This window comes from Etheostoma cragini, chromosome 7, assembly GCF_013103735.1.
Source record: "Etheostoma cragini isolate CJK2018 chromosome 7, CSU_Ecrag_1.0, whole genome shotgun sequence".
Taxonomy (NCBI): domain Eukaryota; kingdom Metazoa; phylum Chordata; class Actinopteri; order Perciformes; family Percidae; genus Etheostoma; species Etheostoma cragini.
The window spans coordinates 6,407,546-6,419,242 of NC_048413.1; the positions used below are offsets into that span (position 1 = coordinate 6,407,546).

The 11,697-nt window shown below is 42.7% G+C and overlaps 1 protein-coding gene across 7 annotated transcripts in view; it reads left to right on the forward strand.

Annotated features, from left to right (window-relative positions):
* plekhg5b (pleckstrin homology domain containing, family G (with RhoGef domain) member 5b) overlaps positions 1–11,697 on the forward strand; it is an 83,209-nt gene that overhangs the window by 47,738 nt on the left and 23,774 nt on the right. For all 7 annotated transcript variants that reach the window (XM_034877279.1, XM_034877278.1, XM_034877277.1 and 4 more), the window contains 6 exons: positions 820–961; positions 3,129–3,228; positions 3,490–3,550; positions 4,123–4,214; positions 5,100–5,236; positions 8,269–8,435. In XM_034877279.1, the coding sequence (XP_034733170.1) occupies positions 820–961; positions 3,129–3,228; positions 3,490–3,550; positions 4,123–4,214; positions 5,100–5,236; positions 8,269–8,435 (699 nt within the window). The remainder of the gene's footprint in view (positions 1–819; positions 962–3,128; positions 3,229–3,489; positions 3,551–4,122; positions 4,215–5,099; positions 5,237–8,268; positions 8,436–11,697) is intronic.

Here is an 11,697-nt window from a genome sequence, read left to right on the forward strand (position 1 = left end):
TACACCCCCTATGTTAAAATAAAGGGGCCACAAGTATCCACCCCCCTATGTTAAAATACAGGGGGCATAAGTATACACCCCCCTATGTTAAAATACAGGGGCCACAAGTATCCACCCCCCTATGTTAAAATACAGGGGGCATAAGTATACACCCCCCTATGTTAAATTCTCATAGAGGGAGGCGCATTTTTCTTTTTAAAGGCCATTTATTTCATGGAACAGGATACTATGCATCCTGATAAAGTTCCTTTGGACTTGTGAAAACACACACACACACACACACACACCATCATCATCATCATCATCATCCTCCTCATCCTCATCGTCATCGTCATCAAATAACCTTCACCATACCTAGAGATTGGCATGGTTCTGTTTCAGTTAGCCTAATTGCTGGTTTGATTTGCATTGAGAGATGATCTTATAGAAAGTTCCTCATGCCAATCTCTAGATTAAAGATAATTCTTTTTCTCTCTTTTTAATCAACTTTAGCAAGCTATGAGCACCACTGTAGTTGTCATCCCACAGAGGGGCACAGATGGCGGGAAGGTGGGAGTCACCAAACCTCCGGGATGCCCCTGGCAGCCTCTGTGGATATTTAATTGTGGCATAAACAATAGTCAGCCAGGGAGCAGTTTATTCTAAATGTGTGTGTGTGTGTGTGTGTGTGTGTGTGTGTGAGACTGTTTTACCATTTTCACTTTGGCCCAGTCTTTTTGAAATGTTTTTTTGTATTTTAAGGCAGGGACGTTGTGTACTTGGCGGTTATGTGATCTGACTTTCTCTTGTCTTCTTGTTCTCCTCTTTGTCTGCGTTTAGGTTTGCCACCACCCAGACTGCCAAGACCTGAATAACAAAAGCCCCCTTCACCTGTGTGAGTCATGTGACTCGCGCAGCCACTCAGAGAACACAGACAACATGCACTTTGACCGGCACCCCCGATTTGACTTACAACCTCAAGGTAAACTTGCTTTGTTTCTTTATTTGGGTATCTCCCCCCTCCCCCTCACAGTGATGTCACACCCATTGCATCATCACAGGATCCTACTGTGTAAATATCAAGGACACGGAATGTGTATTGTTGTCTAAATAAGGCAAACACACAACTTCTGTACGTATTAAGTCAACTTTTTCTGTCAATTCGGCAATGTGTGCCAGACGTAAAGAGGAATCGATCATGCATTTCTCTCCAACCCAAAGTACAGAAGATAAATGATAAGTCATGTATACAACACAATAAATACATGCTAAATATTGTAATAGAAAGGCAAAGCCCAAAAGGTATTGAAAACAAAAGTTGAAATATAAAATGAAAGAAAAAAGTGTTTCAAATAGTGCTGTTCCTGGTCTTACCCACATGTGCAATTTTGAGTTATAACTTTTATATTTTTTGTAATCAACAATGCATGTCTGAAAAAACTGTCTTGGAAAATAAAAACTACTGGACTAGTGCATGTGGGGGGTGGGTGGGGGGGGCAGAATGTCTGTCAAACCATTCTGAATTAATTAAGTATTGTGCTGCTGCAGAGATGTTGCAGCCTTCAAATCTTATCCTGCAGACCTTTTAATACTAATATTTTTTAATGAAAATGTTGCAAAAATGATAATTACCTCCAAAATCGTGACTCCTATTGCAATTGCAATATCAGTCAAAAAACATCTCAATTAGATGTCTTTCTTCTATCGTGGAGCCCCAGGTAAACTCCTGTTGTAATTGTTATTAAAGGGTTGGTTGATCCAAAGAATAACAACAATGAACTTATTTTTTACTTACCTTAACCAAGCCGGAACATCAACCAGTTACTGTTTAGTTTCACCTTATTCATTTAAATAGTGTTTGTTGATTTCTTGTACGAGCACCAGGTGACATATCCATCCTGGTGACGTCCTTTTTAGTCGACTTGGAAGCTGAAGGAAGACATTTTACAGTTTAGGAGTTGTCACCACCATCTGCTTACAACTTGTGCAGCTGTGTCGATCCCACCCCCAGATGTGGCCATTTCTGTCACTATGTGCCATGGAGACAGCAGGGGGATGACGTTGCCATCTTAATCCTGCCTACAAAGCTCTGATTGGTCAACTGTTTTTTTCCCAACTGGCAGAAACTGCCCTCAGTGGGCACAGTGCCAGACCTTTCAAATTGCTGTTCAATCTTAGATGTGGACAGGGATTCAGAGGTCTGAAACAATGCAGACTATGTCCCTGAGATGTCTGCCTCCTCCCAAATACAACAGAGGTAAATTTAATTTTGATAGTGGTGCTCACAGCATTAAAAAAACCATCCGGTTACTCCGAATAATCTAAAGACCTTGTTGGGAACATTTTCTATTGGAACTACGTTCTACCGTGTTAAAACTATCCAGATGCAAGTGGTTTAAAAGTCTGACCCTGTGGGCCCCCCCCAGGCTACAACTTGAGCCCTCTCTTTTAGCCTATATTTTACTTTGAAACTCAAGAAAAACTTTAAAACGTGAGGATTCTCAGGCAAGTTCTGGAGTTAGAAGGCAGCTTTATGAACATATATCAGAGATAATGATTGACTACACGGATACTGATTCTGGAAAGGGATGACCATGTGGAACTGTTGAATTTTTATTATAATTTTACAGGTATGGCATACATTCATGACATAGCCAGTTATGGCCTGCATTTATCAATTCATGTTCATGATAAATTGTGGCCCCTCCAGTTGTGTGACAAACCAAAAAGAGAGGAAACTGTTTTCAAACTGCTGTTACGCAACCCTCAGACTCAGAAATTCCCTCAGAACCAGAGAGTTTTCATATTCAGGCTGTGAAGCAGGTTGCTGTGTGGTAGCCTACTTTCAAAAATGTAATCAGAAGGCCTTGTTTCACTTGATTTGCCATATGCTACGATGGCTAAGGAACCTTTTTAGGGTTTTATGTGGACCAAACTGTAAGCTAGAAGGCTAAATGAGACTTGCATTAAGTCAAAACTAGTAGACTTTTTTTGATGAGATAAAAGAATGTCCAACTAAACGCCTGGCCAATGGGATTCTCACTTTCCAGTGTGGCCCTTAGTGAAAGAGAGATTAAAGAGTGATATTGAAGGTTGCCGTAGTTGTGATCCAACAGAATGGTTGACTTCTGTGTTTTCCTGACTTTTAGCCTCCATCCTGGCTCGGAACGTGTCCACGCGCTCCTGTCCCCCGCGCACCAGCCCCCCCTCTGACCTGGAGGAAGAGGATGAGGGGAGCAACGACCGCGGGTTGGTACCCTTCCGTTTCAGTGTGCATGTATTCCTGCCTGTCAGTAGAGCTTTTGTCTTTTTCACACTGGAGGAGAAATTACAGCCATGTCTCCTGACAGTTCGATCACTTCTATTTTAAGTCTCCGTGGTCACATTAAGCAGTTCCTCTATGTTGGGTATATTAGAAGGTATCGTGGTTGTGTGTGTGTGTGTATGTGTGTGTGTGTGTGTTTGTTTGTGTCTGTGTAACTGTGTGTAACTGTGTAACTGTTTTTGCAGGGAGCATAAAACAGGGGGGATGAAGTTGGTGAAAAAGAAGCCACGAAGAAGACACACTGATGTAAGTAATCTGATACTAATACAGAAACAGGGGCTGCAGGCTGGGTGCAACGTAACCCCCCCCCCCCCCCCCCCCCCCCCCCCCCCCCCCCCCCCCCCCCCACACACACACACACACCAGACTTCCTGGAGGGAGTCTACAGCTTTTTTGATGGAAATGTTTGTGAATTTGTGTTGTGTAACAGCACTTGAAAATGAGAAAAGAAGGGCAAAAAAAAAATATCCATATGCATATATCTTTATTTATTCTGACGTTTTGTCCCTTAGGCCTTCTTCAAATCTAACCTAGGTGTGCGTTACTTCTCTAGATCATATGGGTTAAGAGTATTTGTCACTTGTTTTGGGAGTTATTTGTAGAACCATACGTTTTCACAAAGGGTGCACAATACAAGCAAAGAGTTGTTCAACACAAAAGCAGACATTATTCTTCCCAGGAACACCCCCCCCCCCCCCCCCCCCCCCCCCCCCCCCCCCCCCCCCCCCCCCCCTTCCCCCCCATGGATCACACATACAGCACAAGCCTGGGGCGGGCCCCACCTGTGTAAACTAACAGTGCGCCTGTTCCCCCTGCAGGACCCCAGTAAGGAGTGCTTCAGCCTTAAGTTTGATCTCAGCGTGGACATAAACACAGAAATTGTACCTGCGATGAAAAAGAAAACCTTGAGGTAAGAGAGGAGGACACATCAAATGTTTTTGCAATAGTTTGATATGAACCGTGAGGGCTGGGACGGTCTGCTGTCATGATACATGGGGGGTGATTGGATTTGTAATGTGATTTTCATTTGTTGCCATTCCAGTATTGCGATTCGTTAATAACGAGCAATTTTCTTTTCCTTCTTTTACAAAAACAAAAGTTGAATAATACACATTTGACAGACTGATGTCATGAATTGGCATATGTGTGACACGCCAATTTGTCTGCCATTATTGGCGTGTTATCAAGACACATATTTGTTGTATAGCGGTTTTATCAACGGCGTTTGGCCTCCATTGACTTACATTACCTTACGATAGTGTGTGAATTTACGCCATAGCGAGTAGTATGAAAGGGTGAAAATCCGCATAGGGAGGTTGACAGGGTGGTGGATGGGTAAAACACAGGACTATCACCCAGGACACCGGGGATCGTGTCCCACGTGTCCCGTTTCCTAAACTCAACCGTTGCTTTCTTCTCGCAATAACACGTCAAGTGGGTGTATGTTCATGCCCGCTGTGTACACGCAGATAGCTCAGAATGAGTTCAGATAACACACCACTCGGCTTAAGAAATTTGGCGTGTATGTTTACGTGAAGTCATGTTTCTTCTGGAGACAATCTATCATGACACATTTCTAAAAACAAATTGTTCATCACATGTTGTTTCACTTGTAAAGAACATAGCATGGAGTTTCTGCATTTGTGCTTTTCTTTTTGTTTTGCTAGAAACGGTATTGATGTGGTCACTTTTTTTTTTTTTAATGTATATATAAAAACATTGCAAAAAAATCAATACATAGGTGAATCGATTTTTTATTTTTGTCTACCACCCCTGTGAACCCTAATGATACCAGAGAGGTTCTAGGTCCGGTGTTTGAGAGGAACGGCATTGAGCTGTCCCGGGTCGACCTGTTCCTGGACCAGTCCAACACGCCGCTGTCGCTCAACTTCGAGGCCTACCGTTTCGGAGGACACTACCTGAAGGTCAAAGGTAAAAAAAAAAAAAAAAAAAAAGACACACTAGAACCCATACACGGATCACTGTCTGAAATAAGACTTCTGAGAAACGCAGGTGTGATGTGTGTGGTTTTATTGGACACACACAGAGAGAGAGAGAGAGAGAGAGACGATCCAGATCAGAAATCAACAGACATAAAAAAACTCTTCTGCACCAGCAGTACAGAATATTGTAACAAATTAGGAGATGTGTGTGTGTGTGTGTGTGTGTGTGTGTGTGTGTGTGTGTGTGTGTGTGTGTGTGTGTGTGTGTGTGTGTGTGTGTGTGTCCAGAATCATATTACCGTTCTGTTCTGTTTTCCTCAATGTCCTCAGTCGAGTCCGAGAAGTCTGAAGCAGCTTGTAGGATATTATTAATTCCCCGTTTTATACATATATTATCTGTTCAATAATTTAGTTTAAAAGTAAGATTCTCCCACTTTACTTTTGAACTTGTTTGGCCACTGATGTTCTTGTTGAGGTCACGTCTATTATATTATAATATTCCCTCACATATTGCCTTCCTCATGCCGAATATATTCTCACTTCACACTTCCAAAAGTGTCTTCTATCCAACCAGAATGTCAGCAGCAGCAACAGAAATGTCTTTCTTCTGCACTCTGTTAAACTCCTGTCATGTGCAACATGTGTCACAGCAGCCCAGCGCCAGATGTTAGGAGCTGCCCTTGCAGCTATGCGAATCAGACAAACTGCTAGGCTCATTTATATCTTTAGTCTTCAAAACGGTGGTGAGGAAAATGCTGCATCGTTGAGGTTGATTTGCTGAATTTGTGTTTTGAGGGTTAGGGTTAGGGGTTACATCTTTTGTTTATTATATGCATCTGTCAGTGACACATAGTTTAAACACATTATAGATTATGTAAATGACAACACTAATGGTCAGCATTTGAGTCATTTTCTAATATTTCTAATCAAACAATCACACCACGAACTGGCAAAAATAAATCAAAATAGAACAATAGACAATAATAGAACGTGTTGATGTTTCAAATCATTTATAGAAAGTAGGCAGCCTTTTGGTCTTTTACTGCGGTGTATTTTAGACTTCACACCATTCTTATCCGTGTGCCTTTTTAACAATGACTGAGCCGCACAGATGGCGGAGGCTAGTCTCCTCTCCCAGCCGTGTTTCTGCCCAGGATGGAAAAGGAGTGGACTGTATCCTTTAGAGGTGATCCCTGCTGTCACTGCCCGGCTCAGTCTCTTTCCACAAGTGTCTTTAAAGGCAGGGTTGGTAATGTTGAAAAGCTAGCAGGATTACAACATCTATAACCTTTCCTCGGGGCTCCGTCTAACCCCTCGCCCCGCCCTCGGTGCTCCGCCCACACAGACGTGCTCGAGCACCGCCGTTTAACTCCTTCAGAGCAGAGCGTAGAAAAGAACGACATTTGACTTCATGTCTCATTCACCGGTAAGCAAAGGGCTAATATTACCACACCAAATGTTTCAAACAAGCTTGACTACTGTGAGCAATGCTGCGCCGACAGGATTATAAGTGACAGATCGTTTTCAAAGCCCTCAAATCAGTCTGGACTGGTTGTGGAGCAACCATACTCGAACCAGAGCTGTTCGGACCAATCAAATTGTCAGGGCGGGCTTTATAAGATGATGGACAGATTATCAACAGTAACATAATCGACCACCTCACCAAAGAGTGGGGTTGAATTTGTTTATAACAAAGAAGGCTGCCGCTGGAGAATTGAGATGTGTAGATTCCGCCGTTGTTTGTGTTAAAGAAGATATTGACGGCGCATTAATTCTGAAAGAGGAACAGAGAACGCGATCAGGGCGTTAGATATTTTTACCATCCTACCTACAGGATTTGGCAAAGGTTTAAATTATCAGCTGACCCAAACTCCGTTGCTCTGATTGGTTGGAGGTCCATCTGAGTGTAGAGGCATTTTCCTTCCTGGTTAAGTTGAAACACGCCCCATAATCCCAGTGGAGCAGAATCAGACTCATATTCTGACTAGAATCCGAGTATGACCACGCCAGGCTAATTATTTATTGGTGTCAGGGTGTAAAGACTATTTCAAACAATATATACATAAAAAAGTGTACATTGGAAGTAGTTCCCAACCCTGCCTTTAAGAAATCCCAATCTGAATAACGCAGTAGCAGCAGGATTACCTTGCTACCTTTCTTTCCCATGATGCCTCAGTGGAAACTAAGCATGGTGCCTCTGCTCTGAGTTTGCTGCAGTTCCACTTGCTGCAGTTTGTGGATCAAAGGCCCATATAAGGCCTCCGTAAAAGAGATCCAATGCCATGACTAATTGCCATTCTTTTGAAATTGTCCCCCTCCCGAGGCGGCCCTCGTGACCACAGTCTGAGGTTATATGAAACGCCGAGGTCGAGAGCAAACGGTCCACAGCTGTTCAGGCACGTGCTCGGACGGATTAAGAGGTTTTCATGAAGACGAGGACGCAGAATTTATGTTCTGTTTTGTTTCTGAATTGTGAACACTTTCTGTCAAATCTTTAGTTTTTTTCCCCCTAAGCTTTAAAGCAGCTATAATCACTATTTTTTTATTCCCTACTTGTATGTGGAAGGTGTCGCTTGCAGTCATTTTTATTTATTTATTTGCACAATAAAATCAAGTCAACAGAAACACCACAAGAAAATATATATATATAAAATATAAAATGCTCTGCATCGGTTGAATGTGTAAATAGACAACAGTTTGATAACAAGTTTGCCATATCAATGTCAGTTTTGTGTCCATAACTTGTTTCTGCTGCCCCCTGTATGGCTAAAGAAATATTTAATTACAGGTTTGAGTCCACGTTTGTCCTGTTTTGGTTGGTGTTATTCCTTCTTGTTACTCATTAAAGAAATAAACCTTCAAGAACAAAACAGCGAGCATGGCTCAGAGCAAAATGGAAAAGTGAACTGGAAAAGATCATAGATCATAAATAGATCATATGATCACAGATGATAAATAAATAATGGTTTGAGATTCCCTTTTTCCCAGACTGCTCAACCTCTCTGTGTTTATTTCATCCAGCGCGGCTAGGCGATGAGCTGAAGGTGGAGCAGGGTGTGAAGGACTTGCGGTCGCTCAGTCTGCCCAACATGAAGCCCTCCGGCGGTCAGAGCCCCTACATCCTCACGCCAGGCAGCGAGAGGGTGGAGCATGGATCTCTGGGACGCAAAGAAAGCGTGGATCTGCTGGTGAGTAGCATGTGGCCGAACATGACGGCAGTGTCACACGACGGTGACGGTTGTTGTTCATTGTTTCTTAAGGATCACCGTCAGTTGTCACCTTAGTGAATTGTTGTATCAGAACAAAGAAAGCATCTTGAATTTAATAAAAACAAAGTGCATTATATTTATTGTGTGACGCTCCAGCTCAAAACTATCTCTCCGACTCCTCAAACCCAAACACACCACCGCTTTAAACCAAACACAGACACACCCAGTGACTTGCACAGTTTTGCTACACCCTTTTACTTTTTTCCATAACTTCACCTCTTCTTTCTTCACTCCCATGATGCTTTGGGCCAGACTAGTATCTCACAGTAATCCCACCATGACCTCATCGTATTGCATTACCTTTATCTGCCCAGCACAACCCTGGGAATGTATTTTTGGGATTTCCGCTTCAGTCTTCTGCAAGGGGTGTGTGTGTGTGTGTGTGTGTGTGTGTGTGTGTGTGTGTGTGTGTGTGTGTGTGTGTGTGTGTGTGTGTGTGTGTGTGTGTGTGTGTGTGTGTGTGTGTGTGTGTGTGTGTGTGTGTGTCTTTGTGTGTGTCTTTGTGTGTCTTTGTGTGTGTCTTTGTGTGCACACTCGTACATGTGCATGCCAGGTACTGGCAAATGGGGACCCTCGAGTCTCATTTGCTGGTGCTGAGTTGACTCAGAAACACTCTGTGCCCCTTCAGCACTTCCTGCAGCTACAGGAAGTGGTTGTTTTGTTACTGGTGTGGGACGCTGAGAGGCTGGCTAAGGCCGGCACGATCCGGATCCACTCGGCTGCAAAACATGAGCATAGAAACGGAGCAGACAGTCATCGGGTTCACGTTTTGCACATAATAACTCTGGGAGAGGGGCAGTTATAGCTCCTAAAGGTGATGGAGCTGGCTTTCCGCATGCGTCTTTGGATCAGTTTTAGTCTTATCCCTACAGCTGCAACCAACATTTACTTTTTATTATTTCTTTATCTATTGGTAATCTATTTTAATTGGTGAAAAATGCCCTCCACCCATTCCCGGAGCCCAAAGTGGCACATTGTGTGATTGCAAGGCCCCGCCCACCTTAATTACTTTTGCTATACTATAGTGCATTGCATTTTCAGGTTATAACCTAACCGAACATTTTCCTTATTTCAAAGCGTTTTGAAAGAAAAATGATCTCCGTCCACTCAAGTGTTGTAGCTGGTTGAACTAATCTTCGTCCATATTCATAGTTTTCCCGTGAAGTCATGGCAAAAAATGAAGATTACCCATGCAGTCTATGGCTGAAACATATGTGTGGGTAGAGATCTTTAAAAAAAAACATGTTAACACGCCTAACAACACATATTACATGATCATTCACAGAATCTTTGGGGGCTGGTACAAACAGGAAGCAGATTGTTACTCTTCCCTTTAAAGAAATCATGTACAGAAGTACAAAACACTAGAAAATATTTTGAAGGAAGAACAACAATGGTGAAGAGTAAGAGCAGGGATTTAAATAGCTTGGTGCAAAGACAAGGTTGAACTGTTACTGAAAGGTATGTAAACCCGCATGCAGGCGGAAACCCTCATTCATGCTTTCATAACCTCCAGTTATGAAAATACTCCACCACCACCACCTGTTCACCCCAGCCTACACCTTCCCTTAGCCTAGCCCCAGTCATTCTGTAAAGTGTCCTTTGGTGTCAAGGCCATATATAAATAAAAGTTATTATTACCTAACTGGTAAGACTGACTGACTTGAGTTTTTGTTACCAAAGCTCTTCATTTGGGTGTGAAAAAAATAAAAATAATTTCAAGTCTGCGATATTTTCCAACGCATCAACACAGAAGAATTGTTGGATGTGCAAATTGTGTCTTCTCCTTTGACTTATGGTTGCTAAGCTGTGATTGGACAATCGCTGTTTAGGGGAGTGGAGAATCGAACAGAACAATAGCTTGTTTCGTCGGTCTAAAACCCAAAGAAATGTATTTACAGAGAATAGCAGCTTCATTTCCAACAGCTTCAGTACAGCTCACTGGAAGGGCCTGCTCTACAGCGTTAACACAGTTCAACAGTTGAATATTTCATAATAAATATTATAGATGAACAATTGACATTGCTTCCTCTGCATGACAGTACTGTCACTCAAGTGGAGCTGAGCAAAGTGGTTGCTTAGCAACATCTGCTCCCGTAGGAACAGCGATTTGCGTCCGGCACAATAATATTTACATGAACAGTGGTATTGTCACCGGCGTGCATAAGTGCCAGATGTTGAACAGCTGCTCAAACTTGAATCACCATAATGCTGTCATCCACGGGCCCTCTGGTAGCATTAGAGCCTACATTAACATAAAAAATTAAATCTATTACATATTGGATCACATCCTGGACACATGAATGTCATGTTTCCATCTCTGCTGCTGCTGTATAACCAATGCCTTCACGTAAAGTAAAAGTGCCAATCTCTTTGTGATAAACTGTAGTTTTCATTTGGGTTTAGGCTTTGAGCTTGCTGTTTCGTTATTGATACAAGGCATTGGTTGGTAAATACACTTGAGACAAGTCTAGACCCACTTCCAGGTGAGTTTAATTGTATGTGTGTGTTTGTATGTGCACACACTGTAAACAGACTGGTTGATGTCATCCTTGCTTTGGGCAAGGAAACAGGTAGAGGCTCGGTCAAAGCGTTTTACTGCCATCCGGGGCGAGAAGTCACTAAGGTTACTCAAGCAAAACATAAACACCAGAGGCTGCTGAGCAGAGCACAGCTTTAGTCATATGTAGCTGACCTTCTTCTGCTCAGTGGAGATTGTCGTATTTTCTTTTATTATTGCCTTAAAACTACCAACACTTGGATTCCTTTCAAGGGATTTTGCCAAAGAATGACAATGTAGCCCCGGTGCGTTCTGCTAAGGACTTGTCAGGGACATTGACTGAATGTGGAGAGTGATGTCAGTGATGAGTGCAGTCCTCAGGGGGGCAGTGGTGTGCTGCTTCTGCTGCTCTGATGGAAGCTGCTGCATATGTTGCATGTCTGTGAACATACTGTACATTGAGCTTCTGACTGTTAGTGTTGTCTGTACTCTGGCACTCTGCGCTGTAGCTGGATGGAGTTATAACATTGCAAAATTTTATTGCAATTCCTTAGCTTAATTAACAATCCATTACCTATATACACTCACCGGCCACTTTATTACGTACCCCATGCTAGTAACGGGTTGGACCCCCTTTTGCCTTCAGAACTGCCTCAATTCTTCGTGGCATAGATTCAACAA